The sequence below is a fragment of the Corvus brachyrhynchos genome, unplaced genomic scaffold (genome assembly GCF_000691975.1).
Source record: "Corvus brachyrhynchos isolate BGI_N302 unplaced genomic scaffold, ASM69197v1 scaffold381, whole genome shotgun sequence".
NCBI lineage: Eukaryota > Metazoa > Chordata > Aves > Passeriformes > Corvidae > Corvus > Corvus brachyrhynchos.
In genome coordinates this window covers 779,140-805,620 of record NW_008236219.1, presented here as the reverse complement: position 1 = coordinate 805,620, position 26,481 = coordinate 779,140, and the positions used below count along the sequence as shown (strand labels likewise).

The window sequence follows — 26,481 nt, the reverse complement described above, 5'->3', positions numbered from 1 at the left end:
CATATTTATAAGTGATGCTCAGAAGTCTCAGTGAAGCAAGGTTCGGCAACCCAAGTATTTAAGCTTTTTATACATACGCTGTGTTTAAGTAAAATAAGTGGCATTCTCCTAAAGAAAACACGATCTTGTGAAGGCAGAAGTGGACAGACCAGCCTGATCTCCCACTGAGAAGCGTGAGAAGATGCAGCAGGTCACCGTGCCATGCCATGCCAAGCCAACGCGGTGGCTTTGGGCTGTCAGTGAGTCAAAGCACAGAAGGGAGGGAGAGAGGCCTTACAACATCCAACACCGACCACCCGGGCTGGCTACTGAGTGGTGTTAAGAGATTTCAAATGAATTCCCATCCAAGGTTGACTAATGATGAAGTGATGCAGATCTTTTAAGATGAAGACATCAAAAATAAAGGGATTCTCAGGGCATCATGAGAGACAGGGATGTATACAAAGCCCTGTGCACAAGAATAAAAAATATGAACAGCGACTCGAGGATTTAGATGGATCCACTACTTCTGCAGCAACCTAAACCACCTGTCCTGGAGAATTATGACACCATTCTATCTCCAGCCCTATGTAATCACCTGGTATTCCAGCTACCTTGGGCAAGACCAAAAGTTGTCTCAATAGCTGCAGTTTCTGTCCAACACTGTCATCTTCAAGAAATCCCCAGGTTTGTGAATCCCATTTATTTAAATGGCCACCTAAATCTGAACTGGCATGATGGCAGGTGTCAGCACTTCAGATCTATTGGGAATTCTGCCAAAAACATTTAGGCAGTATTTCAAGAAAACAATTGTTCCCTTTTATTAAATACTAAGTGACATAAAGGTCCAAAATATACAAATACATTGGAAAATCACGTCTCTTCATAGAAAGACGTGATTCTACTCTTGACATGAATATTCTAAACTACTATTTCTCTTACATGTCATTACCAACAAATATTCCTGCCACTGCTCACCCTGGTTTAGGCTCCAGTTCCTAGGACTGATGCTGCCACACACACATACCTTTGCGTGGGGAGCCCTGAGGAGAAGCAGGTGGGCTGGAGTGCAAGGAAGATGCCATGGACGTAGTGTCATCTGTTTGTTTCTTACTACTTACTTCCTCAGACAAGCTTAAAGACTTCTGTGGAGAGCCTGTACCTAAGTAAACAATGGGATCAGTTACTGCATATTATTCTTCTTTTGAGTTACTGATTTCTGTTTAAACTGCTCAGCAAAGAGAGGAGCAGATGCTCAGAGAATTCTGCATGTGGAGGCAGTCTCCATTTAAATTTAGATCAGTTCAGCTGCGGCCACTGCTACTGCTGGCTGCTCATCTGCAGTGTGTTGAAACAACTACATCCCAACAGGAACCACTGCAGGACTGTGTAAAATAAAAAAATTAAAAAAAAAAAATCTGTGTGCAGTATAAAGCTTGAAGGAAATCCTTGCCCATGGCATTGTTGGGACTGTGTTAAAAACCATGTGTGTCAGAGCCAACAGGTCAGTTCAAGATCTTCACAAGCAGGAGCTCTCAAATCAACACTCATGGGAACTACCCACAGCTTGGCCAGTTTAGCAAAACCAGTGTTCCACACATGGTTTGGTGTTTCTTACTCACTATTAGACCATCCTGCAGAGGACACAGTGCTGAGGAGTTATTTCAAGTTCTCAATAACTTGTTAGATCAGCACGGACCACCACACAGGAATGAAGAAACACCTCCGAGAAAAGTTTCTGGAACTTACCAAACTGCACAGGCTTTTCAGAGGAGAACTGAAATAAATACTAACTGGAAACAGTATTCTATATGCTGTAATATACTGTTTTCTGAAGCTATTTTAAATTATGTTGATGCCCAATATACTACAAAATAGTTTCATATCAGTTATTGACTGCAGCTAACTTTATTTAATAACCCAAAACTGTAGCTTTCAAATGATACAACAGTTACGTAAATAGGAAAAAAGCTTTTTAATACAGAATATACTGCTTTACAACTAGCAATTTCAGAGACAAAAAAAAAAAACGTTCACTAGGAGCAACTAATAATATATGTTGCTCCATTTGACCATAATGTTGTTAAAATGGTATCCCAGAGGCTAAAATATTAAATGTCTGTGATTTGTTTCAATGATTTCACCCAAATATATTAGACTTCATGAAACAAAAGCGTATTTGGAGACAGCACCTCATCTGTACCTTAACTGTTTTAAGGAAAGTTATTAAAGGCTGTGCAAATTACTAGGTAGACAGCATGCTCTTTTAAAACACAGCAATATGCACCAGCTGTTCTAAAATAAATTAATGAAGTACAATGGTATCTTGCATAAACCACCCAGCTACAAAAGAGCTCCTCCCTCTTGTTTACTCCCATCTTTAAACCTCCCCAGCCAGGTGAACTGAAGATACTCACTGAATGTGACATGATCCTTTGTCAGTCCCTTTTTCCTGCTGGGGTACAAATTCACAGTTGGGACCTGAAGAACTTGACTCATTCGGTTTTGTTGATGCTGATGGGCTTTTGTGGTTTGGCCAATTGATCTCATGGGCACTGGAGACATTTCGGAGGATTTCCCTCCTCTTCTCTCACTTAAATTCTTTGTCACTGTTAGGGAAAAACTGCATATAAATATCTAGCACTTTGAATTGCAGGATTATTGCAGCACAACCATCCAGACAAAGGAACCACCGTATAAAGAAGATAAATTGTATTTGAAACCATTTCTAGTCCAAACACTACAATCTCATCACACTGAAGATGATGTGTGGAATAGCTTTAAAAAAAGCCCTAAATTCTTGAAAGTGCCATAGAGGTACTTAATCAAATGATCAAAAAAACGTTATTTATTTCTACCACAAGCCTGTATTTTAATCCCTTGCATGCAAGGTGCAATTGCATAACAGCATCTTCCTTCAAAATCAGGTGGTTTTGATGCCTTAGGTTTTAACTTCCATATTTTTCAAATCCTGCACTGCTTGGTGTGTGACTCAGAAGTTTCTTGTAGCCTGTTAATTTCTGCTCTCTCATGCTAGGTAGAGATAACAAAGCCTCTCTGGCCCTGCTTTCCAAGGACACCAAGACTGTCCTAGGCCAAAAGTAAAACCAAAGAGCCGCAAAGGGGGGGTAAGCTGAGGGGAAAACTGAAGCTTTAATTGGAGAATTAACCCTGCTATGCAAATGAACCAAACCTATAAAAGGGTGAAGAACTCGTGACCTGTCATCCATCTTGGGGTCCATTTTGAGAATAGCTTCAGGCTCCCCAGGGTGTGCCTTTGAAGGCCTTTCAAATAAATACCTCTGTTATTCCCTTACTCCTGTCTAGTCTCTGTTTCTAGGTGGCCTCTTAAGGCATCAGTTTTGCAACTGGCATCAAACATTTCACTAGGTGGCACAAGCGATTTACAGCACAGGGCACTGCTTCAGCTTCTGCTTTAATCACACAGCAATTCAGGCCATCTGATTTCTCCTTATATTCTGTTGGAAAACTCTGGATTGCAGTGTCACTGCTGCTCATTCCTTCCACAAGCAAGGCCAGAGGTTTATTACTGAGGTAAGAAATGGAGGAGCTGAATCCCTGAATGTGGGTAATCCAAGCAAGTGGGGAGGAGCATCCCTGGGACCAGATTTAAAAGCACAAGGGGCTGGCAGCGCCCTCATGCTCCACAACACTCCTCCATTCTTCTCCCAGCTCTGCAACGAGTATAATCTCAACTGGATCTACCACCTGTGCGTTTTGGTGTTTAGGGCTTTTTCACTAGTTTTTAAAAATGGTACTTTTAATAATATGCCAACCTACTATATATTATTTCTATAGCCACTTAAACTTCATTTTCCTTTCTGATGTTTAAGAAAATAAGGTCTTGATTTGCTTAACTACATGAAGTAGAACAGTCAGTGTATATTCCCTATTTTCACTTCCAAATATCTTTGGCTAGCACTGTGCAAATAAGATTTTAATTTATTTATTTAAAACAACTAAAAAACAACCTGATAACATTTATGTTTGCCTCTTCAGCCTGGTACCTGTTACAATTGCACATAAATCACCTATCAAGAGTTCAAACACAGAGAATTTAACATTTTCAAAAGGGAGTTAAAGATGGCCATTTCCAGATTTCCTGCTTCAGTGCTATTTAAAAGTAAATGCTAAAAGAAAATTTGCATAAGAAGGCAACTTAGGGAATAACAAGGATTTGCATTCTTAATACTGGATAGCGGCAAGGACTTAAAATTTTATCTTCAAGATGCCATCTCCGAGTCATGCTTTGAACTTACCTCATCAGAGACAAAACAGTATTTGAAGACAAAAAAAGCCTTAAAGGGCTATATATGGACAAAAGACAAGCAGGAATCATTATTTTGCTTAGCTTGGTTGTCACTCACCTTTTTTGAAACAAATCTGCCCTTCAAAAAAGTGAAAACTGCTAGAGTACCTAAATAAAATGCAGTTATAATTTCTCATTTCTAAATAAGAATTTACTGAACTGTGTAAGACAGCAGGTCAGACAACAGTTTGTTTGACAAGAGCTCAAATTATGAGAGCTGTCCTGCTGTAGTCCTCAATTTTTGACTGTCAAGCCACGTCAAACTCATCAGTCAATATTGACCTAACTTCTCCTTCTCAACAATCTTCATTTATTCTAAGGTGTAATCCATTGCAGTTTCTATATTGATTTTGTCTCTTTTCATTTCTTGCTCTTCATAGGGTAAACACCACTTTTATCCTTCCTAATTCTGTGCAAGGACAGTGGAGCACCAACAGAGCTGATGCGCTATTGAATTTCCTGCCAGACTGATGGAAAGACACACAGCTTTAGGAAATAAAGGTCAAAATAAAAAACATCACAGACATTTTCTGAGCTCAACCAAAACCTGAACACACATGCTGTCTTGCTGAAGCTCTCAGTACATGAACTGACAAAACAGCACTTACTACAGTATTTTCTCCACAGAGGAAAAGTTTAAAAGTATTTCTAGAGAAGGAACAACATTTTTTATAAATGCCATGGATCATGCTGCTGTTCTAGCTGACTTGTACTTACAAGTGCTGTATGCAGGCTCACACTGAAGTGACAATATCTGGATCTTTTCTTCGTCTGTCTCTACACTGAGGTTGGACAGGTACTGCTTCACCTTCCTTGCCATCTGGGCATCCTCATAGAGCTTCTTGGCATTCAGGAGTGAGCTGCGGCGGGCACGTTTCTTGTGAGCACCTCCTTGTACATCCAGCATGTTTGAGTTCATGCTGCCCTGGCTCAGAGACCTACAAGAGAAAAGATCAAAGCAGTAAAGGTTCAGTTCTCAACAGCAACGAAGAGCTAGAGTAGCACAGGCCAAAGCAGATTAATACCAATAATCTTCAGTTAGGGCTAGTGCATGCTGATGCAAATGAGTTAAAGAAGATGAACAGCATTAAAACAACACTTGTCTTAACATATTTGGGTAAATTGAGAGCAGCGATTTGAGTCTAGAACAGGACTGCATATAGAAATGTGGAGCTGGGAAGAACACGGAGCAGTCCTGCGTATGGAACCCATTTAGCTCCGCTAACAAACCACAGGCTTGTGCTGCAAGACGCACAGCTGACAAGAGGAAATGGCCTCAAGTTGTGCCAAGAGAGGCTTAAATCGGACATTAGGAAAAACTTCTTCATAGAAAGGGTTGTCAAGCCCTGGAATAGGCTGCCCAGGGTAGTGGTGGGGTCACCCATCACTGGAAGTGTTCAAAAACACACATTTAAGGCACTTGAGGACATGGTTTAGTGGTGAGCATGATGATGGTGTTGGGTTGATGGTTGGACTTCGTGATCTCAGAGATCTTTTCCAACCTTTACAGCTCTATGAATTCAACTGTAGATTCTAAAAGTGGACAAACTTGGTAACTTGTTGGTTTAAGAAACTGGGTACCCACTGTGTGCATCAGCCTTACACAGAAACTTCCTGCACTTAGCTGAGCACAGAAGTGAGTGACCACTGCAATTCTCGTAGAAAATTGAGCTTCTCGTAATGGTTAAACAAGCAGCAAATTATGTTAAACGTACAAAGTGCATTTGATTACGCACTTAACTTCTTTCTTCAATTAACTAAGAACATCCACAGAAGAGCAGCTCATTAAAAAACATATCCCAAGAAAGGTGAGGAAGGCAGTGATGATACACATATACCCAGACTTGTACAGACTTGCACCTATGAAAGAGGATGCTCCTCAATACTCCTAATTTTGAGCTCTGAACTCTATCAGTAACTGAAGCAAAAATAAACAATCCTGTAACTGTTAAAGAACACACGTTACTCTCCCTGACAGTCACTCCTATTTGCAGTGAAAGAGTGACTGAATAACTGATCTGGATATAGTTCAAACAGAATCACTTCTGTTTCAATTGCCAAAGTTCAGTTCTGATGCATTTTGAAATAAATGGAGATCACAGTGTAAGTCACATGCAAATTCTAATGGAAACTTTCAAAGAAGTTGTTCAAAGCTGGGTTTGTGTGGGGATTTTTAAACATTCAGATGAATATTTTTAAAGCTACATGAAGACATTTATCAAGATCTTGTGTGTTTACCGAATCACAAGTGGCAGAATAAACAACATCAAGCACAGAAGAGCTATAATGGCCAAAGGAGTCAGAATGAAACATGTTGTTAGAGAAAATCCAAGGAATCAAGTACACTTAGCTTAAAAAAAAAAGTTGGAAAACTGCTGACTACAATATTTTCAAGTATGTTAAAAAAATCATTCTGAGAGAAAATATAACCTTAAAAACTGTCAGCAATTTATAGCTTAATTAAATAAAAAAGAAATGCTATTGGAGGCAAGGAGCAGCAAAAGGCATGATGGAGTGTTCACAGCTATTCAAACCAGGGACACTCCCATCTCTTGATGGGTAAGGGCAAAGCTGTTGTACAATGATCAGGAAATTATGTTTATTTTTAATGATAGAAATTTTTTACTGTTTATGTACACACAGTTTTTTTTCTTTCAAGTCTGAACTGGACTTTTTAAAGCAATTTAATTGTATTTCCTTTAACAATTATTTTTCCTTATTCCCTTGTGTTCACAGTAATCCCAAGGGTTAGAAATTACAGTGGCTCCACGGGTCCTGGCTATTTCTCCCCATGAGCTACTTTGTGAGCAGTTGATTACTGAGCACCAAATGCTGCCAGCCAAGGGCATCCACACCAGTATCAGGGACCAGTATCAAAACCTGCTCTGGCCAGTATGAGCAGCCCAAGTCCTGGCACTGTCCCCACCACCGCTATGCAAAGGCACACAGGTAACACTTTATGGGCAAAAATACACATAACAACACAGAATACGGTTACAATGCCAGTCTTAAAATCACTGCCCTGGGCCAGGCAGGAACTTCCCTGGCCAACATCAGAACTCATCTTTAGTTATTCCATGATCCAGTCCTTGCCCAATCAACACTCCCAGTGGTATCGATGAGGATTTTGGTGTAGGAAATGTGAGATACATTTTAAACATATACTAAAAATAAATACTTTGAAGATTGCCTGAACACAAACTTCAGGGAGGAAATTACTATATCATTACCACAATTCAAAGTGTCCTTATAGTTGAAAAGGCAGAATGGCTTCAACTTTTCTGTAACACGTTAAAAAGCAAGTTACTTATTTTATTTACTTCCCAAAATAGTTTGCCTTCCAATGTAACTGCACAGCAGAGTTTTTTTTAATGCACAAAGCCAAAACTCAAACAACTTATCTACTACATAAAAGCAACTCAGAATTCCTATAGCTGCAGTAAAATGTTGGCTGTAACCCCTTACCTCTCTTTTCAAAAAAACATGTATTGTAGGGTTAATAAAATGCATGCTGTATTTCAGATGCATGCACTAACAAGGAGGATGCAGTATGTTAAGAGTTGCGTAATCTTTATTTATCTTAGTTGCATTCAGCTCTACACTTACCCCAAACTTCTCCACCTCTTCTTCCTGTAAGCAAGAGCCATATACATTGAAGCATGTATTTGAACAGAAAAGCACAGGAAAAAAATAAAACAGTTGAGAGTCAGGAAGAAAGATGTAGACAGGAAAGAACAGAAAAGAAAAAAATCTCTACACAGCCAAATTCTTCTCAAACAATAACACAATGTTTTCATGGAATGCAAGGGCGAGACTTGACAAACACTTTAATATCTATCAGTTTTTTGTTTAACTTACGAATTGAAAAAAATCAAACTTGCATTTATTTCTTTTATTTTCTGTAAGTCAAATTCAAATTTGATGGAGTGAGTAAAAACTGTGCAACTCATTTATATTGCAGAAAATGGGATTAAAATAATTTATTCTTTGCATTAGGCCTGCTGAAAGTGTATGAGAAATCATCACTATCAGTATTCAAGTTTATGATATTGTTTTCTCTTGACTGTTGGCTGGAAAACAAGCCAGATGCCAAATACACCTTGAAAGCCTAGACACTCTCTATAATTGGTAATGAACTTGTGAGCAAATCCCACATTACCACTAATACACATCCTTTCTTGTTATTTTTTCATCTTCAAAAGCATTTATTTGGTGCTTCATAACACAAACAGATAGATCAAACACCAGAGGCAATGAAAATGAATATAAATTACATGAAAACATGGAATTATTTTCTTTTAATCTTTGGCACTATCTCTAATATTAGATGCCTAAACAGTTTATGGTAATGTACGTAATTTAAATTACGGCCATTAAAATGTGTCCTGTAATTCTGAAAAACATACTAAAGGTAACTACTATTAAATTTATTTCATTATTAGACTTCGTGAGGTCTTAGGAAGTGCATGGACCATCAGCGAAATTTATTTATAGACTAATTTCAGCTGTGAATGCCAAAGTTTCTGAAAAGCAATCACAACTTCTTAGTAATTGACTATATAATTTTATGCTAAAAATGCAATCTTGCTAATTCCAATCCAACTGTATAAAGGTGTATCTCCACTGGGAAACAAATCCATCTTTAAATAACATTAACAAGGATCTGTTATTTCTGGCTCAGACCTCAACTGGGCCATTTTTAGAGTCACAGAATCACAGAATGGTTTGTGTTGGGAGGGACCTTAAAGCTCATCCCCTTCCACCCCCTGCCATGGGCAAGGACACTTTCCATTAGACCAGGCTGCTCAGAGCCTAATCCAGGCTGGCTTTAAACACGTATATATAAAAAAAAAAATTAAGCTTCCTGATAGCCGGCCTTCCAAACAAAAACCAGACAGGACTGATGAGCCTCTGTGAATCCTGACCACTGGAATACCACAGGGAACCAAATATCTGCTCTTACAAATCTCCCCATCCTTGCATGCCCTCTTTCCTTCCACTGCACAGATGTAATTGAATTCACACATCTGAGAGTCACGACTGCACAGGTGACTGGAATTTCAGGTGGATGAAGCACACTTCACCCAGAAACTGTCCACTGTGTTTCCTACTTGCACTACTCCCTCCAGGGTGTTCAGAGAGCTCTCCCCTGCTGGGGAGAGCTGGGGTGCATATGGGTATGGGCAGCTCCAGAGAGTATTTTGTCATTTTCTGAAGTTGAAGCCATGTAGGCATTCAGCACCAGACATGACCTTGTCCCCAGCTCCCCACCCAGCTCCCCACCCAAGGGGTCTTGTCTGGCCCATTAGTTCGAGGTAGACAGTCCAAGGAGCAGGGCCACCACCCATCCCATAAGCACCTACAGGATCAGGACCCTGTATGGACACAACAGAGCCAGTGATGCTTTTAGTTCAGCCAGAGGGAAGAAAACAGATGCAGAAAGTAATTCATTTCCACTAAATAAAATTTGGAGTTAATCAGCACCAGATTAGAAGTTATGTTGCTTTTATTCTGCAAGTTTGTTAACACCAAGCCTGGTGATATTCAGCATCAAGATAAAAAGAAAAACTAAGAAAAATAAGCCGAGAAAACACCCTCCACCTGCTGAATCCTGAACATATCAAACATTACATAGGTGGAACAATCTATGCTTGGAACAAATAAAAAATATTTAGTTTGAATTTAATATGTAATCAGTAGGGTTTGTTTTGAAGCAACATTTCAGATCTATACATCAGTGATTTAGGTGCTTTTTATCTCTCATACCTAGATAATGTTATTCCCCCTAATATTATACCTCTCTCAGAACTCTACTGACACTAATATTTTATTTGGCAGAAATAGGTATGATTAAAATTAGAATTTATTCTTCTGTGGTTTTTAAAGATAATAGATTGGTTTATTAGTCATTTAAAGCAGGTCTGGGAAGCATCAACTGTTTTGCCATAATTTGATAAAGGTTGTGGTTTGATGGTAGATGTCAGTGATGAGGTACACAATGAAATATTAATGCGCTGATGCACACAGAGACCCAGATCCCCCCACACCAAGGCCCCTTCAGTGCTACTCCCCTTCCCATTGCACACCTTTGTCTGAACATCACAGCTGGATCCATGTTTGCCGATGTCATTCGGACAACTTGGCGAATTTCTTTGGCAATCATCCTGAGTTTCTCAAAATTTACCAGGCCATCCACTTTAGAGTCATTGCCTGCATAATTAAAACACACACATTTAAAAAAAAAAAAAAAAAAAGTAAGAAATATTTCTGAACAGCCACTGTGCTTCTAGTTCTTCCCCTGTTACCTTCTCCCCTCCCTGTCCCCCAGTCAACACAGTTTTTTTAATCAAAATACCAAGAAAACAGGATGCTCTGGCAAAACACTAATGGAATCAGGCCCACTTGGACTACCCTGTATTGGTTTTTTTAATCTACTTCTAAAATAACAAGTATTACTAGGAGGAAAAAGGAATAAATGAATTACGCCCAAATTCACTTGCATAATGTTAAAATAATATAAATACAGAATTGGCATTGACAACATTCACATTAGGAAAGAAGTTCAAATAGTTCTGAATCATCACAACCAAGAATTGAGCATATTTGAAAATGGTTCACCTCAACCAGTTGTGAACAGGACTTTGTATAAAGGGAACAAAATGGAAACATTTAAACAAAACACTTGAAAATGTTGAAAGCAAGAGTCGGTGGTGTATCATCAGAGCTGTGTGCAAGCCACAACGTGGAATGAAAACGTGGAAACATTACAGACACAAGTTTTTGGTAAGAGAAAATATTTGAAGTAGTGTAACTACCAGACAGCACACTCACCTATGCTTCCACCTTAAAACTCAGGACAGCTGAGGAGGATTATAGCATTGCTTTTAAAATACTAAAAATATGCATTTTATTTTTAATTTTTGTCTAGGACCAGTCTCTTCCATTAGGCTTTCCCAGTTCTATTTTATTTTACTCCTACAAAGGATCCCTCAAAAACATCCTACTAGTGGCAGCTTCGTTACACACGTTGACACACTGAGCACTGAAGAAAGGGCTGAAGTACATTCAGTGCTTCATTTATTTTCTCTCTGTTTGACATTACCTTCATGCAGAAATGTGATATCTTTCTTGACAACAGGGAAAAGTGGGATAATTGGAGGCTGCATGCTCTGGCTGCTGAGGATGTTGCGATATTTTGCCATGTTTCGAGATGGATCAAAAAGATCTTGAAGGTCTCGGAGGTGCTTTTCATACTTGCTGGGTAACTTTTCCCAAGTGCCTCTGAGACGAGCTACCGGTGCAAGATTTAACCCACTGCAAGGCAGAAATGTTTCATTATTAGCTGTGAGCAGAATCGTTACCTTTCAGAAGGAAGTGAAGGGTTGGGGGGTTGTTTTAATTATTAAAAATAGCTTTTCTAACGTTAACTGTGAAGCTGGGTGAATAGCAGGCTACAAGTTCATCACAATAAACCTCTGCTGCTTAAATAGGACTGTAAAAATGATTGCTCAAGGTACAAATTTCAAATTACTGCCAAAATAATCTCTCTAATGCAGGACTGATGTCTATTTAAGAACCACTTCTCTCCTTTAGTAATGTATGCCACACTAAGAACAAAAATGGTAAAAAACGCATGGTGGTGAATCAACGATTGCACAGAAAATTAGAACAGTGCAGAACTCATCCTAAGCAGAAGTGGGAAGACTTTAGAAAGAAATTCTTCTTTCTGAGGGTGGTGAGGTCCCAGCACAGGCTGCCCAGAGAGGCCTGTCGATGCTCCATCCCTGAAGTGTTCAAGGCCAGGCTGGATGGAGCTTGGAGCAACCTGGTCTAGCGGAAGGTGTCCCTGCCCATAGCAGGGGGTTGGAATGAGATTAACTTTAAGGTCCCTTCCAACCCAAACTATTCTGTGATTCTCTGACTTCAGAGCTTCAGACAAGAGCATTTGTAAATGAGTGACAGACTGAGAAACAGAAGCAGCAGATGTGCTAAAGCTTGTCACTGTGCCCTCATTCCCACTAAGTAAAAATATATTCAGAACTATTTGGATACAAAAAAACCCCATTAAATAAAAACATTAAACTAAATCCATCCTCCCTATCATAATTTGTCACCAGTTATGCTTAAGAAATTCTGCGATAATTGCGAAGTCGTCACCTCTGGAGAGCTGGAAAGGGGTGTGCTCCAGGATTCCTTAGCAAATCCAGAATCACACTATCACTGAATTTGCTGTTCTCAGATTTTTTTTTTTTTTTCCAAAAACTTATTTTGTATTTGGTTTATTTTTTAGACAAATATCTCTCCAGGCTATGCCAAAACAAAGTTTTCTCTGACATGAAAAAACAAACATATGCCAGCCCGCGGCTCCTCTTTTCCATGCTACATTAGGATGGTTATCATCCAATTTCATGAGACATATAGCACCAAACTGCTGTGCAGCACAAGGCAGGAAAGAGAACCCCTGTGCCATATGCTAACAAAAACATATTCTTCTGGAAATAAAGGTAGAACAAAAACTAACTTATTTGCCGGTTTTTTGGGGGTTTTTTTTTGACTTAAGACCACTTCAGTCATGGCCTGATTGGACTTAACTGAGGAGCAGAAAGAGTAATTTCCTTACCTACAATAAACCATGAGAAATTAGGGAGCAGTATATAAAACTTAGAATCAGTATCCGTGTGTGTATTCCCATGTAATGAGCAGCCACAGTCTCAATGACTGTACAGTACCCTTTGCAGAAATTAATGAATTCTTTAATGACCAACCACAAGCCAATACCTTTTGATAAACTGGTTAGACATGGAAAAAAATATTTTAAAATGATGTTTTTAATAATGGTGCTGGGATAGAGCACAAGTCCAGATCTTTTTCTAATGAATCACAGTGCCTTTTTTCCTACAGTAAAGGCTGGGTGTAAGATAACTGCAAACACAGGAAATGCTTAACTCATGTTGTTAAAGCAGCAGCATTCAGCATAAATCAGAAGAGAAAGCTTAAATGTGCAAGTGAAGAGTGAAAAAATAAAATAGAGAAGCAAGCAAATGACAGTAAAGAATGAGAAGGAAAATGAAGCCAAAACAAGACTGATTTGAGGAAGTCCTTACAATGGAAGGAAAAGTAATCTCATCATCACATATACAACTCGGTGCACCCTGGAAAAGTCATGATGACTGACAAAAAGAAGGGAAATTGGGTGCCAAAGTCACAGCAAATGACACAATGCTTAGGCAGGTTTCTGAAGTTCATCAACCTAAGTGCTTTGACCCCATCTTCTTTTTTCCTGCGAGGTACCAGTGAAAAAGAGACTGTCACACCCAGCACCGCAACAGGACTGAAGTGCTGAGGTGACAGTGAGGAGACTACAGTGACAATCCACCTCTGACAGTTTGGCTTTGGAAAACCAGCCAGCCCCAGCCACAGTGAGCTCAGGATATTCCCGTTTCTTTCCTTTCCATTTAGATTACCAGAATTGCCTATGACAGCACCAATCAGATCTGAGAAATGGGAAGTATTTTACCTTATCACTGCAAACATGGAATTGAAGTTCTTGCATTCTCGACAGTGGAGAGCAATTTTAATGAAATGCTTAATAATCTTCATTCTTTTGAGTTGGTTGGGCTCTGCTAAAATTTCCATGGCAACCCAGAAGGTCTCTTGATTTATGACATCCTCAAACTGCTTCAGGTGAGCATTCCCTGTTTTGGAGTCCAGCTTGTAAAGGTCATCAATGTATTCCGTGGGCTCGATGTTGCGGAATAATTCAAAGTCCCGCATGGAAAGCTGAGTGGCCACCTCAATGGTGCTCAGCTGGAGGAGCGAAATTTGGCTTTCTCGGAGTAGCTCTTGAGCATCCTCATCTGAGCATAAGGTCTCTGTTTCCATATTGTTTTTCAGATAATATCTGAAGAATAAGTGAGTAACAACAGCACATTAGAGATGCTCTTCAGAGGATTTGTGAACACAAAGACATTGAACTATACCAATCACTGTGAGCATTACAGAGACAAGAAGGGATTTCAGTTAATGTAAAATAACACCATTACTTAAGTAAACAAACATTTCAAAAGCTTTGTTAATATTTTTGTACTGTACTCTGTAATAGGCTGTAGTGTTAGCCTTCAGAAAAAGGTCCATTACTTTTCCATTTGTGAATTCAGCAGTGAAAATAGCATTTTAAATACACACTAGTCCTGAGAAATCTCCTGTTAATGTATTTCTACATTTCTTACACAAATTTAGTGTGTTTTTTCCCACAAATTTAGTGTGGCATAGTAATATTTCCATGAGGCACAGAGTACTCAGGAAATGAAAATGTATCTGGAAAATTCATTCCACAGTCCCAGGTAGATGACTTTTAGATATACAAAAGTTCATTACTCATAAATTTGCTCTGTTGCCTAGTAAAGAGAACTACAGACTATTTTACTTCAAGAAACTTTCTTCTGGCATGGATCAGGTCATCAGATAAAACCAAAGCACTTAATATTTCAAAAACATTCAGAACAGTTTACTTAAAAATGGAAGAATTTATCCCAGGTTAGTATCAGTTCATTGCAGCATGACACTGAGAAAGAAAATAATTGTATACTTTAATCCTCAAGTACATGTGGGAAGTGTCAAAACAAATATAACCTTTTTCTCTAAGTGTAAACCACTATATACATTATCCTGATCTGCTAAATTTAGCTGTCATCAAGCAAGCTTGCCATAGATTTAGGGAGGGATTTTGGGGTGCAGAAGTGGAGGGTGACACAGAGGGAAGTGTAAGTTACTGGCATTTACTTGCTCGTGCTTCCAGTAGACACCCATCTATTTTAATTAAAACATCCCTCCCTGATGTTGGACTTTATTATCTTGGAGGTCTTTTCCAACCTACAATGTTTCAATCCTGAAAGGCAAATAAAACCCAACCAAAAAAAGGTACATTTACCGTCCATTGAGCTGAATCCTGTCAGCCAGCTTGGAGAACTGATCCGGGAGCCTCCGCTGTTTGATGACCCCCTCGGGGCTGACGGACACCTCACACAGGGAATAGGTGTCCGGGGCTCCTGTCAGGTTGAATTCATGGACAGCGTGACTCACCACCTCCTTTGCTGTAGTATCTTTGCTGATGATGATGTAACAGCTCTGCTGATCTGCTTTGAAAACTCGTATCACTTGATCTGGAATATCTACAAAAAGAGCATAACACCTTTAATGTTATTTTTCCTTTGAAAAGACACGAGGTCACTTGGAGAGATTTTTCACAAGAGGACGTAATAGAACAACGGGGAAGTGGCTTAAGCTGAAGGACGGCAGGTTTAGATTGGATATTAGGGACAAATTATTCCCCGTGAAGGGGCTGAGGCCCTGGCATAGGTTGCCCAGAGAGGTTGTGGACCCTCCATCCCTGGAGGTGTTCAACACCAGGCTGGATGGGGCTTGAAGCACCTGGTCTAGTGGAAGGTAGGAAGGTAGGGTGGAACTAGATGATCTTTAAGGTCCATTGCAAGCCAAACCATTCTGAGATTCTATGATTTACTGTCTCATTTGATCATCAGGAAACAAAACCAACCAGCTGCTGGGGGGAAAAAAAAACATGCTGGACTTGGAAAATATTTAAATATTCTAGGTTTTTCTTCATCTTTGTGTGGAAAAAAGAAGACTCTACTCCTCTCTGCTTTTCTACAACTCAATTACTCTACCATCCCATGACCACAATCAAAGTACAAGACATCCAGGTATGTAACTAGACTGTGCGCTGCTCCTTCCCAGTGTGTCTTAAAAACTTTGGCAGCACCATTCCTTCTTTGGCTCTCTTGTGTCTGTGAGAGACAGATCCACACACTTGCCAGGGCACACTTCCCAGGGATGGGAAGCCACTGAGTATGGATGGATGGGCTGGGGGTGGGAGGACATGAAGAGGAAAGGAGATTTAGTTGCTCCCAGAACTAGCCACGAGCTTTTACGCTCACTCTCTCCCTCGAAGGAACTAAGCTGCTGCCAGCAGCTAATTCTTTGGCTGGTGTACTTATTTATACCACATTTTATGTATTATAAATGCATTAGAGAACAACTTCATCTGAGGCAGCCTACAGCAGGCAATAAATATCTACAGAAACACTAATCCACAGTGTGATGATTGCAAATAATTTGCTCTATTAGCTATTACAGAAAATTTGATTTTCAAAATAAAAATTATTTTTAAAAAATGTCAAGAGTCAAAATGCGCACTAATTTCAAGCACAGGGAATCTCAGTTTTCCCCTTCCCTGGAGTCTGAAGACTAAAACTTCACAACTTTTCTGCAGACCTGAGAAGGTGGGAGGCTGTTGCTGAGCCCTCCACCAAGGCTTCAGAGTCTGAACCTCTCCAAAACCACACCGGAGGCAGATGTGCCATAATTCCTGAACCAGAGTCAGAGATCCCCAGTAAAGGAAGGGAAGGGCTGTCATTGAAGCAACAGCCTCCAAAACAGCCCTTCCCTTCTCTCACTGCTATTTGTCCAGCCCTTAAAAATGCAGTGATAAGAACTGTGGATTGACGCATGTGACCTACCCTGGAGCACTGGTGATGACCAGGTGTCCCTCTCTGCCCAAGGGGAACCTGCCCAGGAAATCATCCTGCTGGGCAGAGCATCCAGGTCCTTCAGGCCCTCCCAGCAGAAGCTCTCTAGTACAGTTTTAGATGCTGCTCATCCCACTGTTTATACATTGATTATCCTCTATCAAAATACACTGCTTAAGGAGGCAACAAAGATCTTTTGGGGCAATGACCTTAGAGTTACTTTTTCTTGCGTCAGGACTTAAAGGTGTTATGGGCACAAGTAGAAGGAATTTCAAGGTAAAAAGTAAGCAGGTAATCTATGATCCAGCACCAAAGGTTCCACCCACTGGGAAAAAGAAAGGCTCAACATCAGCTGTAAATAAATTTTAAGAGTGAAAAAAACATGGGTTAAAAAAATTCTGATTGAAGGCTAATTCCTCTAACAGTTGCATGATTATAATTAACACATTATCAGAACATTCTCATCAGAAGCTAGGGACTAGCTGAATTTGAGAAGTTCAATATATATGAGAATAGGGGCAGTATAAGGGAGAAGTAAATATATTGTACTTTATTTCAGAGTGAAAGTGGTGAAAATTACATACTGAGTAATTAGAGAAGTGCCTACACTCATAAAAGTGGTAATAGATAAATGGAAGAGGGAAACATCTATACTTTGGTATCAACATACCTAAAAATCAGAACACACTCAAGGTGTAAAGCTGAAAACCATGCAACCAAAGCAATGGTAACTTGTGACAGACGAGGGAAACATAAATTACAGGTACATTTCTGCCTTTATGGTCTTTGCTTTTAAGCAGGCAAACATAAATTATTAAATTAAAAATTTTAATGCATTATTCAACTCATTTTGACAATACAAAGTGCATTTCAAGTTTGCATGCACAGAATTTTAGTTATGAAGTACGACAGAAGAACAAACTAAATCTCAAACTGTTATCTTCTGAAACTTCAGTTCTATGAAAGAGATATAAGCAACTTCATCCCTTCAGAGCAAGGCCACAGGGAAGCAGAGGAACCTGCCAACGGTCATTCAGCGTGTTGGGGGCAGAAATGGGAATAAAATGCAGATCTCAGCCTCAGTACAGCACTGTGTCTGTACAGGAACCTATGGATTTGTTTTAAGGAAAATTACAGAGCACAGGGCTATCCAGTGCCCTACAGTAATAACTGTGTCAGTGCAATGTCTGATAGTGTTAAATTTACAGGCAAGCCATGCAATATTAAGGTCTACAGGATGCTGTACATGAGGATACTTACAGTAAAACCCAACAGCTGCAGGCAGGAGAAAAAGAAAAAAACCGTGTCAACACCAAATCAAGACTGAGATGCTTACAAATCTTATCAAGTGTACACTGTCAGAAATAATTTGGTTTTCCCTGACATTCAAATATGGCAGCATATTTGTTATAGTAAGCTTAAAGTAAAGCTAAGTGATCCAGCTGAAGATGTCCGTGCCCACGGCAGGGGGGTTGGAATAGATCACCATTAAAGGTCCTTTCCAACCCAAATCATTCTGTGATTCTATGAGTGATTCCAAGATGAACTAGTTATCACCATTTCATATTAAGTGGTAACCTGTACAGTATTAAATGAAGATTTCTAGAAAAACGTGTATAGCTCTCATGCAGACAGCAAAGACCTGGAATTGCAGCAAAAAGTGAACTTCTTTGCCATGGGTATTTATACACCTGATAGGATGTATCTGTGCACATCCCTTTTAAAGGGGAAATCTGCAAGTTTAGGTAAACACAAGTCACAGTCACAAAACACTTTACAGAATATGTCATTATGTACAGAACTTACACTTAAAATAGGAAAAAAAGATTCTGACTAGACATGCTCACAGGCAGCTGCATATTGCAACAAATGCCTCCTGCAGCCATCCCATAAACTGGATTCCTACAGCAACAGCAATGAAAGCCCAGACCACACACATCAAAACATTTTTAAGGCTTTTAGACATACCATTGAATATACATAATGTTTGTTAAACATGAAACATGAACATCACTGTGCTGGTACCATGGCAGTTCTATTCTATCCACAATACTGCTTGAAATATATATTGACAGATGGAAGGATGGACAAGTCAAAGCACTGAGGAGAGATGGCAAAGAAGTGGGCAGACAATCTCCTTCCACCAGAGCCAATTTACTCCAGTAAATCAAAGGCTCTCTGAAGTGGCAAAATACATTTCTTTGTAAAAAGAATTAAGTCCCACATCACCCAAAAAAAAGTAGGCAAGAGAGGTTCAGGCAGCGTGGATTTTCAGTACATCTCCTCCCTGCTAGGCCCACAGGATGCACAGGCAACTGCACTCAGCACAAGTGATGGTGGTAAAAGCTCCAATTTTCCCCCTGACCCAGCTGCCTTGGTAACCCAGCCTGTAAATCAACCTCAAGCTGCCATTTTACCTGAAGGGTTAGAGAAATCCAGAATGCTGGTTGTGGGCTGCAGCAGGTCAGGACTACTGGATGAGAGGGTACCTGGAATGGGCATGATGGCCAGACTGTGCCTGCACTGCCGTGTCCCCACGACGCTGTCATCCTGTGACTGGCTCACACTGCCATCACTGCAAAACAGTTCTGATTCAATTATCTGCATTAAACTCCTCCTATTCATCTTCAGATGAATGAAACTAAGAAAAATAATGGTGTTCAGCTATTTTAATTACATGCTATAGACATGCTTTCAAAACAAGGACACAGGAAAATTATTTGAAAGAGTTTATTGGGAGAGAAAAGTTATTTTGCTCTTGTTCTGCATTCGTGGGGCAGATGCAGACGATTTTTTTAAAAACATAAGCCATGTGGACATAATGACTAGAAATCCTAAGCAATGGTTATTTCTTAATGGCCTGAGACTGAAGGAGGGTAGGTTTTAGGTAGATGTTAGGGAGAAATTCCTCCTTGTGAGGGTGGTGAGGCCCTGGCAGAGGTTGCCCAGAGAAGCTGTGGCTGCCCCATCCCATCCCTGGAAGTGTTCAAGGCCAGGTTGGACAGGGCTTGGAGCAACCTGGTCTAGTGGAAGATGCCCCTGCCCACAGGAGGGGTTGGAATGGGACAGTCTTTAAGATCTTTAAGTTCCCTCCCAACCCAATCCTCTTCCAATCATTCTATGATTAATAGCATAATCTAATAAAGAACCGCTACTTTTTGACAAAAGAGTCCGACAAACCTGAACAGTTTTGGAGGCAAGATGCTGAAACGGGTCTTGTCTAAAATTTTCCTGATTCTATTTCTTCCACCAGATACAGTGTTTGCTTTCATTTTCTTGTTTCCTTTTTCACGAGGAAACATCTGTTCCACATCTCCAGGCATATCTGGGATAGAATAACGGTTGTTTTTCTTTTCTGCAATTTTTGGAATATGTGGAATTCCATTCTTCTCCTGTCCAATCCTGCAGAGCAGTTCCTTAAAAACTGTAAGAGAAGATACAGTCGTTGTGAGTAACCTTTGCACACTCAGAACTTCACAGTGAATTCTTTTTTTCCCCCTTAAACCTTTTGCTTCCCACATCCCAGAGAGATAATAAGGAAACACTGCATTCAGGGCAATCAGCACTATGCATTTATTGGTCTTTTTTGTCAATGGTAACGGAGTGCAGATGCTTCTTCAAGAGTAAGTGAAACACAGACTGATATATTCCCAAACTGTCTTTGTTTGCCTCTACTAACACTACTGAACAGAAGCTGCATCAAATTTCCTACTGTATTTATGAAACTAAGCTAGTCTATAAACCTACACTGACATTCTCAAAGATAGAATTCTGTGGAAATTATAGGGTTTTTGTTCTGCTTCTTTCCACATATGTAAGGTGAAAAAAATGTTCAAATTGTCTTGTCAACATAAATTATTTCTTTAAAGATCCTTTAAAAATGTTTTGAAAATCTTCCAAGTCAGAAATTCAGTATTTTCTGTTGAAAGTATGGTGATACTGGGAGAATGCATAACTGTAAACAGCATATTACTCAGACTGTCCCTATGAGCAAAGCAACCTTCTGTACAGAAGGTCCAATTAAATGGTACATTTCTATTATATAATAAAAGCTAAGGCTACAAGCTTTCCCAGTATAAATCTGAATAGAACAGGAATTGCTCATTGTCAGTACCAGACACTTAACACTCAATTAAAAAGGATAATAAATATCACTGTTGAAAAAAATTCAAGACATTAATTTATTAAAATTTATCAGAGAAATCACCTTGAAAGTCTATCAGCTAGCAGGAGGAGATTAGAACCTGCTTGTATGTTGCTTACATTTATGATACAAATGAACAACCTATCACTTTCTCAGTTATAGTGATGTTTCATTTCATGTCATTTCACATTAGTCTGGACGACCGGTTACTCTGGTTGTTTCAAGTTTTTTTTTAATTATGCTAAGAAGAAACTGCTGAGGGCTTGAACCTTTGTAGCTGCACAGTGATAAACATAGAATAGTAATAACTGAAAAGAAAATCAATAGTGAGTAAGGGCAGGTAAATGGAGGAAGGAAATAGGAAAAGAAAACCATCAGAAGATATGGATACAATTATGGAGGAAGGAGCTATCCTGTGCACAGTCTCCTTCCTTCTGCAGCTTTGATTATTCTGTTGCCTGAAGAGGATTATAGAAAAAGAACAGATGATTTGACTGAGATTTTAAAGAGGTATTTAGGTGTTTATATTCATGATGACAATTAAAAGCCAACATTTATATGCCACACCCCTTTTTATATCCCCTTTTCAATTATAAAGGCTATTTATCCTCTCATTCTTACAGCCATTATAAGAAGTTTTACAAAATCCCAGTTTTACATTTTTGCTGTTTCTTGGCAAAAATATTTTGGTCCAGATCCCTTGGCTTTGTTTCAGCCTTATTGCATGGAGGGACACTAAATCAGCTTAAACAGTCATCTGAGGATTTCTCAGGGAGTGAAGAGCTGCTTGTGCTGGCTCCGTGCCACTCAACGTGCAGCCCTTGGCGCATGAGAACTTATCCAAGCAAACAGAAGCACAACAAGGGGACTTCTGCACAACTTCTCACCTCAAGAGCAGCAAGTTGGAAAAAAAAAAAAAGTGGAATCCCATTGCACTTATAAAGCCAGAAGGAGTGGAGTTTTTTTCCTTCATACATAAAAATACATCATATATGAAGTCTACTCACCAAAAATGTTTGTTTTTACAGTAATGGAGAGATGCGTGTTATTCCTTAAGATTTCCAGAGCTTTTACAAAGGTAATGTTCTCAAAATTCTGTCCATTTACTTCCATTATCTTTAAGAAACAAAAATTGGACTATTAGGAGAACATCTGTCTGACAGGCTTACAAATACAAAGGTGATAATACAGGCACAATAAGAACCTCCCAGAAATTACCATATCATCTTTACAGCAGCTACAGAATGAAAACATTCCATGTAAAATAACTATTTTCATCATGTCAGAGAAGTCATATCCTGTAAATAAGTCAGGACTTCCATTTTTACTTGAAAACTGCTTTGAATAAGTTTATTTTCTATGATAACATGACATTCTTGCAATTAATCAAAAATGGTGGATCATGAACTACAGAACTGATATTACTTCAAAAGCTGGATTTTCGATTTTCACTGAGTGTGACCTGTCACTGCTCCACCTGCCTCAGTGAGCTGGGATCAAACACATTAGGTGGGAATCAATCCCAGAAAACAATCTGATGGATTCAATGTAACCATATCTTCAATCAGAAAGTTTCCAAAAATAACCATAACTTAGTTTCTTTCCTCATCCTGTTTTTGGAATATTTAAATATTTTACATATTTTGAAAACTATTTAATAGAAACCCATTTAACAGATATAAATGGAAGCTGAGCTGTGGCATTCCCAAGAGAATGGGAATGGTTGATTGGCTGCCAGTGGTTTAGTTTTAGTACACAGCATAACATTTCTGTGGAGAACAACCAAGAGGTGGATAAAGCAGAATATTTTAAATTAACTTAATTGTTTTTACCTGATCACCACGCTTAAGTCCAGCTTCTGCTGCTTTACTGCCTATCTCCACAGTCTCTACAAAAATACCAAACCCCTTGTCACTGCCTCCAAGAAGGCTGAAAAACAAGGGAGAATCTCTGGAAGGTTTTTGCAGGGTGATTTGTCTCCATTTTGCTTTGGCAGCACAGGCAATATTCAGCAATCTGAGATGGCCTTTCATTTTCTGTAACACAGAAGACACAAAATGCAGTGCAATGTTTCTTTTATAAGAAATGGAAAAATGGTTATGAAAAATACCCCAAGTGCCAGAAAATAGATTTTTGAGGCCATGTTTTCAGATCTTACTAAATAAACCTTGTCCTCTTTTGCTGAAATGCAAAAACTCCTAAGTGAGTGCCATAGGTATTACTTTATATGGCCTTTATATCTAATTTATACTTAAGAACAAATATGTCCAATGTTAAAAGCCACCTGTTAACTGTTACACTTAGAGACTACAGCTGTTAGGCAATGGTAACCCTGGAAAATTGAAATATGTAGTACTAGAAAATGTGACGCTCGTTCTTTTTTGCTCCTACCGTATCCTCCAAGTTCTTTTCAAATTCTTCCAGGAATCGAGTCATGGCAGGATCTCCTTCAAAGTCATTAAAATGATTGTTCACCCACAGTAAGACTACTCTGGTAACCTGTAAAAACAAAATAAATTATGTATATATATATAAAGGTACCTATGGTTCTTCTCCTATAAGCTTTAATCTATAAACACAGAAGAATACCTGGACATGGCAGAAGAACATAAAACAGATTACTGTGTCTGATAGGAAAAAGATATTTACCAAATGAAAAACTAAAAAACCCACATATTTTTATACATAAAAAATACTGGGTACATCACCCAGTACCTACTGGTGTATAAATCCATCTTCAGCTAAGCCTTCCTGACACTGTTCATGAAGATCACCTTTTAAAGCATCCTAATGACTTCTTTAAAGGAAGTTCTAGTTGTGATAAACAAAAAGCTTTCTTCCAAGAAGTTTTAGTTAAATCTTTAGATTGCTTCTGTAGGTGCTACAGAGTCACTACCATTCATGATAAAGTCAGACTGACAACTATATTATCCATCCATATTATTAAAAAAAAAAAAATCTAAGTCTATAGCAGTTTCTCTTCTAAAACTATACAATTTCTGCTTTTGTTTGCTGACACACTTCTCTTTATCTTTCCTTTTATTAAAAAACAGTAGTTGCCCAAATGAAAAGCATGGAAAGAGGTAAGAAGAGAAGCAATAACCACAACAGACCCTGCACAATTTCCTATACGAAACATCAAGTGTTTTGACAGTATGTTGGATTTCCTCAGCTCAAGGCTAGAAAACATAAAAACATTGGCTAAGAATCAACAAATTGGCATGATACAAGTTCCAGACTATCATGCTTTTTCATGAATGTGCACACAGTTAGATAGAGTGGAACCTGGTTTTATTTTTCCTAGTTTATCAGCAATACAAAAAGGGATCAATCTGATTATATTTTCACCAGAAATATTAATCTCTTAGACTACAACCAACCTTATCCCTGAGGCTATCCACTGTGAACCATTCCAAGAGTTTATTTCCAACTTCCAAGGGACTTGTTAGAAATGTTCTGTATGTTAAAAGAAAATCTTCAATGTAGGTTGGATCCACAATAGAATGTTCCTCTATTAAGTGCATGATGAGTCTCTCGGGTGTTGCCTTAAAAAAGCAAATGAAAAAAATAACTGATATCTCTCATCACTACCTCTCCCTAAAGAGTAATTCAACATAAACCCACATGAACAGTATAATGCCTTTAGAAAGTTCAGTTATGGCGAACTCAGGAGAAAACACACCAACATGTTTAAATCAAATCCTCCTGCTTCTCTCAGCCCTGACGTTTTGCACAGGTAACACCTGGCTAAAACAATTAGTAACTTCCCTTAATTTTATTTTTTAGTAAGCAGTTTAAGTACCTCTTTCAGATTACAAAAAAAGGTCATAAAGATGCCCAAAGGGTGCTCCCAATACAAAACTCGATGTATATGTTGAACAGGTCTAACTTTATTAAAGGGGAAATGGACGTAAAGTTGGAATATAATACACATTCCTTCCAATCGAGTTTTTTAGCTGACACAGACAAAACTGAGAATGCATAGTAGATTCAAACTGAAATTGTATTTATTTACTAAGAAATAAAAGTGTAATTGATTAATGGAAAGCACAGAAAGAAATGCACCTTGATAACTATGTGTCCTTTTCTGGTTCCACTGCGATCCAGCTCCCTGTGCTCCTTTACCATTACAATTTCTCCTTCTTCTTCCACTTTATGAGTGTTTTTTTCCACATGGTTCAGAATCCTCCAGTAGTCTTGCTGGGCTATACACACGAACTGTCCCCAAGGACAACAACAGATTCTGAGTTAAGTATCTAAAACATGAATGTATCCCCATCTCCAGGCTGAGCAATCCCAACTCTCCCAGCCTGTCTCCACAGCAGAGGGGCTCCAGCTCTCAGAGTGCCTTTGTAGCCTCCTCTGGATCTGTTCCAACCTGGGTTTTTTAATCAGATGCTTAAAAATAAGAGGTAGTTATACAGAATTGCAACCTTACCTGACAATCATCTACTTTGGTTCTGACCACTCCATTCATGTACTGTTTGTCCAGAGAGGGAGTAATCCCAAAACTATTTCCCATACAGAGACTCTCACTCTTCCCATCAGGATAGCTGATTTCTACTGTGCCATTTAAAATAACATACCAAGAATCAAGCTAGAGGAAGTAAAAAAAAAAAATTTAAAAAGTGAAGCTAATTTAACAACTTTTGTAAGCTCTTATCTCAGAAAGGCTCATTCTTGTAGCCTCCAGTTTGCTGCCCCCACCTCTCCGTAACATTTAAATCACCAAAACTGTGCACTGTAAGGCAAGAGATGGAGATGGAAACAGGAATGCTTTTCAGTTTTCTTCATTCATTTTAGAACTGATCCTGGAGGGAGAAATGCTGATGAATAGATTTCTTTCTTAATAAGTAGGCTAATTGCTATGATATATTTGTACCATTTAGTGAGAATGAACATTCTTTCCCTGAGTACCCATTTAGTCACTACCAGAGATGAGTCTACCTCACCCCTCTTGGAGGGATGAACAGCAAACGCCATTCCAGATGTCTTGATCCAAGCAGGAAGAGAGATTTCAAGATAGTGATTCAGGGCACCTATGCTGGGAGCCTGACTACTGACTGATTTAACACCTGTGCTGGAAGCAGTCACTTACTTCCTGGCCGTCTTCAAGTATGATGGCTCCTGCTTGCTCTACAACTTCAAATATCATCACTGAGCACAGTTCTCTCCTCACAGACATGGTCATGTTCGCAAAGGCAGGGAGTTGATGCATGAATTCCAATAATTGCTCTGTTGGACAAAGGAAACATTGGTATGATGACTGCAAGGCCCAGGGTTTCCTTGGATTCCTTACTCTCCACAAGTATATTAAACTCCAGTTATATTCATAGGAAAATTGTTCAGTGGTATTACACTTCCCATTAGTGCCTGTGGCTAAATGAGCCCAGTGTGTACTTTGTCATTAACAGCCAGAACTCAGCTCCACAACCTTGCTGGTGTTCTGATTGACTCTCAGGGCAGCAGGCTAGCTAAGAGTA

At 39.1% G+C, this 26,481-nt stretch overlaps 1 protein-coding gene across 12 annotated transcripts in view; it reads right to left on the bottom strand.

Annotated features, from left to right (window-relative positions):
* Positions 1 to 26,481, bottom strand: part of RAPGEF6 (Rap guanine nucleotide exchange factor 6) — a 123,757-nt gene that overhangs the window by 13,118 nt on the left and 84,158 nt on the right. For 5 of the 12 annotated variants that reach the window (XM_017746888.1, XM_017746896.1, XM_017746892.1 and 2 more), the window contains 18 exons: positions 26,097 to 26,233; positions 25,437 to 25,595; positions 25,064 to 25,216; positions 24,379 to 24,543; positions 23,390 to 23,497; positions 22,831 to 23,034; positions 22,006 to 22,114; positions 20,035 to 20,278; positions 19,272 to 19,429; positions 18,115 to 18,129; positions 15,240 to 15,480; positions 13,827 to 14,210; positions 11,412 to 11,623; positions 10,396 to 10,519; positions 7,916 to 7,939; positions 5,027 to 5,247; positions 2,397 to 2,588; positions 1,007 to 1,141 (listed from right to left, as the gene is read on the bottom strand). In XM_017746888.1, the coding sequence (XP_017602377.1) occupies positions 1,007 to 1,141; positions 2,397 to 2,588; positions 5,027 to 5,247; positions 7,916 to 7,939; positions 10,396 to 10,519; positions 11,412 to 11,623; positions 13,827 to 14,210; positions 15,240 to 15,480; positions 18,115 to 18,129; positions 19,272 to 19,429; positions 20,035 to 20,278; positions 22,006 to 22,114; positions 22,831 to 23,034; positions 23,390 to 23,497; positions 24,379 to 24,543; positions 25,064 to 25,216; positions 25,437 to 25,595; positions 26,097 to 26,233 (2,985 nt within the window). The remainder of the gene's footprint in view (positions 1 to 1,006; positions 1,142 to 2,396; positions 2,589 to 5,026; positions 5,248 to 7,915; positions 7,940 to 10,395; positions 10,520 to 11,411; positions 11,624 to 13,826; positions 14,211 to 15,239; positions 15,481 to 18,114; positions 18,130 to 19,271; positions 19,430 to 20,034; positions 20,279 to 22,005; positions 22,115 to 22,830; positions 23,035 to 23,389; positions 23,498 to 24,378; positions 24,544 to 25,063; positions 25,217 to 25,436; positions 25,596 to 26,096; positions 26,234 to 26,481) is intronic. The other 7 variants (XM_017746889.1, XM_017746893.1, XM_017746898.1 and 4 more) reach the window with 3 other exon arrangements.